This window comes from Myzus persicae, unplaced genomic scaffold (assembly GCF_001856785.1).
Source record: "Myzus persicae strain clone G006 unplaced genomic scaffold, MPER_G0061.0, whole genome shotgun sequence".
In the NCBI taxonomy this organism is placed as follows: Eukaryota; Metazoa; Arthropoda; class Insecta; order Hemiptera; family Aphididae; genus Myzus; species Myzus persicae.
Genome location: NW_019101288.1, coordinates 489,810 through 495,630, shown reverse-complemented (window position 1 = coordinate 495,630; position 5,821 = coordinate 489,810). Strand labels below are relative to the sequence as shown.

The window sequence follows — 5,821 nt, the reverse complement described above, 5'->3', positions numbered from 1 at the left end:
AGTATAGTTTAATCCTTTTTTTTTATTTCATAACAATTAATGAAATACCTGCACCAACATATTCTCTCTAGACTGCATTTATTTTGAAACTTAATTAAATTTTTATTTTTCAAGTAATGACTTGTATATTTTTTGTGGTAACTATATGTATACTGTGGTACGAAAAACGTGTATTTTGTACTAAGATAATATCTAAAAAAATATTATTTTTTTAAAAAAATAACTTGTAAAATATTGTGTTTAGACAATTATTTTAGATGATAACTTGCAACTTATATCTGGTCACAATTTATCTAGTAACCTACCCAAAACTACAGTGCGTCATACATTTATGTATTTTTACTGAATTCGATATTATTTTAACCGTAAAAAGTTCGCTTGGAATATCATTATGTGATATAAGCGACGATTTGGCGCTCGTTCACACGTGTATTATTAGTTGCAGTTTGCCATTGGTCGTAGGAAATGCGTTTTGCGGTGGACAAAAACTTTGGATTTCCTTCGTTTCATATTTCAGTCATAGTGTATACTCTAATGTGTATAGCGCACATACCCGGCATGTGGGAGCATTTCGCACGATAATAATGAATAACTGACAAACTTTCCGTCATCAGACGCAAAAAAGTTGCGAAATTTTGTCGTTTGATTTCTGTAGCAACTCGACACGTTCGAAAGGTTCGTTTGGTAAATGTATAACATTATAATAAGAATAATAAATAACAAATGTGTGGAGGAAAGTTTGTCAGAGATTTTATTAAAAAGTAAAAAAAAACTGATTAAAATATTATTCAATAATATTTTATCACAAACTCATGCTTCGTGAACAAGAGTTAATGTGAGCCTACCATTATGGTATAACTGGTATTCAGTTCGTAATACCAACTTCCACCGGTATTATGAGAGAATTAATAGCAGTCAAAATAATGTGTTGTACTGGTTATTTTCGGGGTCTTGAAAAGAAAATCCTCATCTTAGTGAAATCGAAATGTAGTCGCAATGTTGTCAATTATTCGATTTTCAATGCATGTACGATAATTGTTAAATGTTATTATTTTTAGAAATATTTGATTTCTTGCTTAGGTGCACTCCTCACTTCCCCCTACGATGACTATCATATTTAGACCACAGCAATAGTACTTTAACATTTTTTGCTGTTGTTAGACGAAATGTTCATGAAATATTTTACGACGTATACTTTTTTTCACAGTAAGTTTATTTGACTCACAGCCACATAACCTTACATGATCATAATTTTTTGAGTCACATACATAATATAATATTGTGCATAAGTGTAAGTATAACAGCCGAGCTGCGTTTGTAACGTGTGTCAGTCAGAACTCTTAGAATCTTTCAAAAAAGAGCTAAAAGGGACAAATTGGTATTCGTTAAGATAATTTGCATTAGGAATTTTAATAAAAATCCATGGCTGTTTCATTGATTGTTTACATTTCTAGAGATATTCATCACGAAAAAGGTGATTAATGTATAGGTGTCATCGTTACGTCACGATGAGCTTAACACCGACTTGACTATTATTAATACAATATCAAGTATAATGTGCTGTTATTCAGAATACAAGACACCATCCGGACTCGATTTTAATAATACTTTTCTAGGCCGTTTATGACATGACGTGATTGTTTTTATTTTACTATAAACGAGAAATTCCGTGCCGTGCACAACGCGCATTTAAAGCAGTATACCAAAGTGTCGGGACATTGCTTCCCCGACAGTTGAAATAATGTACTACTGAACTACTCTACAACTGCAACAGCAGTATAAATTGTTATGCATTTTTAAATTAATTATTTTTTTCGTTCGCTTCTTCGGCTGTAAAGTTGAAAAAGTTCAAAATGCAAATGTGCATATTGCATGCGTACGGAAAACACCATTAAATTCTAAACTTTGCATATATACATTTAGGCGAACAGCTACGTTAAAATTCCAGCCGAGTTTTAAAATGAAATCGTGTACAGTATAGTAGTTATGTCATGACGATTGTTAATTTTTTTTCTTTCTAGTAAACAGTCTTTGACTTGCGCCACTATATAACAGTAGCTATCGTCGGGTTTGATCGAATGTAAATTGGACGCATACACAATAACGGCTAACTTACACAGTCCTTATTTACAGCATTATATTACTTTTATTTTCAGTGGTCGAGAATTATTGTTGTTATTATAATATACTTAGGTTACCTACATAGCGGTCTACATCTACCTGACACGAAAACGGCTCAAAAACGGCATAACATTACGATTTTACAAATGGAAAACGAAAATTATTTTCAAACTCGATCTGACATTAATTGGTACGTGTAGAACACGAACGCGTAAAACATAATTACCTGTGTAAGTTTTCGTGTGCAGAAATGAAACATAACCTGTAATAATAATGTACATGTTACCTAATGCGGTTGTGCGATAAAATGGGAAAACAAAAAACACGGCATTTTCATTATTTAATATTATCTTCAATAAATTAAATCAGTGGCGGATACATGCAGGAAAGAATAAAATGGGGTGAGTTCCGAGGGAAGAGAAAAATGTGTATCGATTTAATATTTTGTAGCTTTCAAATAAAGTTTATTTTAAGCTACTCGTTTTATTAAAATTAAAGAGTCATCATTATGATAATATTATACCTATACTTAATATTTATGATTAATAAATATTAATAATTTGGTTTTATACACGTGTAATGTGATCGACACAACTATATAATATGACCTTGAATATTGATGAACTAGGCTTTGCAAGGAATTAATTTTTTTTAATATGAGTTATACGCATAACTACACCATATCAAAAATGTTTGTAGCTTCGTATAGTAGTTAAACATTTCGGCTCCCCTAATCTTGAATAAATCCAAGACCCGTGAAATTGAATAATTATTAAGGAAACTTAGATCTTAGGTACCCTAGGTATTTAGCCGCTATGTCTAATGATAACATTTTTTTTTTTTAAATCGCGTGTCTCCATCTTGAAATTGCAATGGTTATTATTGTATTCCACGTGGTTGACATGGATACTCAATTATTATATTAGTTTATCATAAAAAAAACTATTTAATTTAACAACACATTTTAAAATTTTCTCTGCGTAACATTTATTATTATGGCCGTATCGTTCTTAATCGCTAGGAGTTTTATTACATTAAAATAAAAAATCTCCTGATGGACCTCAGTTAAAAATAAACAACAAAATCATTCCAACTAAAAATAAAATCAAAATCGTCGGCATGATATTCGACTCAAAACTCAGTTGGTTACCCCATTTAAAATCCACAAAAACGTCATTAATACAAAAACTCAATATAATAAAAATTATTTCACACACATCCTGGGGAGGCGATACCTCTTCACTATTAAAGATTTATAGAGCATTAATTAGATCTAAAGCTGAATATGGTTCATCTATATTTAGTACGGCCAACCAAAAATACTTAAAAATGTTTGATACACCTCTCAATACTGGATTACGTTTCGTACTAGGTGCCTTCAAATCCAGTCCTATTGAAAGCTTGAGAAACTTAGCTAACGAATTACCACCAGATTTAAGAAGAACATATAACACTCTTCTATACACAGCCAGATCACTCATAAATATCGAAAACCCTTCAAATAAATATCTAGCCAAGAACATAAAAAAAAGCTGAAGAATATCACATAGACTTACAAAACCTAGTAAAAACAAAACCCCCGAGTTTCCCCCAGTGGAAAACGTTCTTTGACATAAACCTAGAAATTTCCGAATTCAAAAAAGAAAACACCAATTCTATTATGTACAGAAACCGTCTTTCAAAACACATTACAAAAATACTCCAACTTCAAACATATCTATACCGATGCATCTAAAACAGACCAAAACGTTGGGATCTCTATAATAACGGAAAACTCCTCCTCATCCTACAAACTTCCCCCAGAATGTTCTATTTACACAGCCGAAACATTAGCCATATTTAAAGCAGTACAAAATATAATCATAAATAAATAAACGTCACACAACAAATATTTAATTCTAAGTGATTCTCTCAGCAGCTTAACTGGCATAAATAACCTTACAAATCCATCAGATATATCTAAACTTATCCACGAAAAAACCTATGAACTAAGTCAAAAAGGAATAGGAATAGCCTTTTTATGGATACCTGGACACTGTGGAATTGATGGCAATGAATTGGCAGATCAAGAAGCATCCAAAGCAGCATCATCTACCGACACCCATATTCTAAATTTTAGTACATATACAGATTTAAAAAAACTTATTCAGACAATTCTATATCATAAATGGCAAAATCTCTGGATAAAACAAAACACCAAATTAAACACAATAAAAAATAATATCCAAGTATGGAGAAACCCTGGATTAAATAGGAAAGACGAAACTATTATTAATCGTCTCCGAATTGGGCATACCTTCGTAACACACAACTACCTCATGGCTATAAAAGCTCCTCCCATCTGCGAAGCATGCGGTGTGGAGTTCACTGTCAAACATATAATTATTGATTGTTCCAAGTACGCGGACTCAAGATCCAAACAGTCCATTCCATATCAACTTAGTGAAGCTCTACAACCAGACCTCCAATCAAATATTAACATAGTCAACTTCTTAAAGGAAACCAAACTGTACAACCTAATCTAAGAATTTTTTTTATATAAAATGTCAAATATAATTGTTTGGTCGAAGTGTGCACTATTTTTTAACAAAAAATCAACAAATAATAGCTGCTGTAATAATATACGTGTAATAATAATAATAATTTATTTGTTTTGAATAAAATAATGTCCATTAACACTATACTAAACATTTGTGCAAAAATAATGTTAAGCTTTTTTTTTTAAATATCATTTTATATTTCATAAGTCTGAAATTGGTGCGATTTTCAAATCGTAGAAAAAATTTCAAAATTTTCATTTCATAACATTCATTATTATTTAATCATCATTCACAATCATTGAGTTTTAAAAAAATGGAAATATGAAAATGCTTGATGGACGACGGTTATCACGATTACAAATAATTGTCTGTTCGAAGTGCTCAAGTGCACACTATTATCATTACCCGTGTAATTTACTTCTATTATAATATGTTAACTGACTCGTGTGTCGATAAATGATTACATTTTACGGTGTTTTGAATAAAATTAAGTCAAATTATAGTATAGGTAGGCACCTAAACATTTGTACAAAAATAATGTGAATAATTTTTTTTCTAAATCATCATTTTATATTTCATACGGTTTGAAATTTGCACTACATACCCCTCCCATCGGCCTTCACGACTACATAAACGGTACTAAAAACACACATCAACAGTATAGTTCAACTCTAAGTGTCCGTAACCATCCTATAGGCACTATTGATACCTACACAGCTGTATTTTAACGATTTTTTTCGTTCAAACTCGTAGGTATATAACGTCGTACTATTATTTGCATGTAACACATCATTTAAAAAATAAAAATATTCTTGTAAAAAAAAAAAAATAATTGCATGGATGAAAACTAAAAATGAAATCACGCATACGACATGTTAATTGCGACGTGCGCATGGGCTCCGGAGGGATTAAAACGGACGTGTTAACGTTTCACGACGCAAATAATGATAATAATTATTGCGTAAAGATCCGTTAGGTTTTTTTCAGACATAAGCTGCAAGTATACCCAATAAGATAATATTTATTAATAATATTTACTATAATATTTATTATTAGTACATATTTTATAGTATGCACATATGTATCATTTACCAGTGTTCTTTACTCTGGATTAGGTAAAATGGCTTGAAAATATTTCACCCGCTTGATTGACGTTATTG

The 5,821-nt window shown here is 31.1% G+C and overlaps 1 protein-coding gene across 1 annotated transcript; it reads left to right on the top strand.

Annotated features, from left to right (window-relative positions):
* The first annotated feature begins 2,517 nt into the window (after positions 1-2,517).
* Positions 2,518-4,646, top strand: LOC111028544. Its single transcript, XM_022307232.1, has 2 exons — positions 2,518-2,522; positions 4,025-4,646. Exons 1-2 carry the CDS (start codon positions 2,518-2,520, stop codon positions 4,644-4,646), a joined length of 627 nt encoding a protein of 208 aa, XP_022162924.1.
* The last annotated feature ends 1,175 nt before the right edge of the window (positions 4,647-5,821 follow it).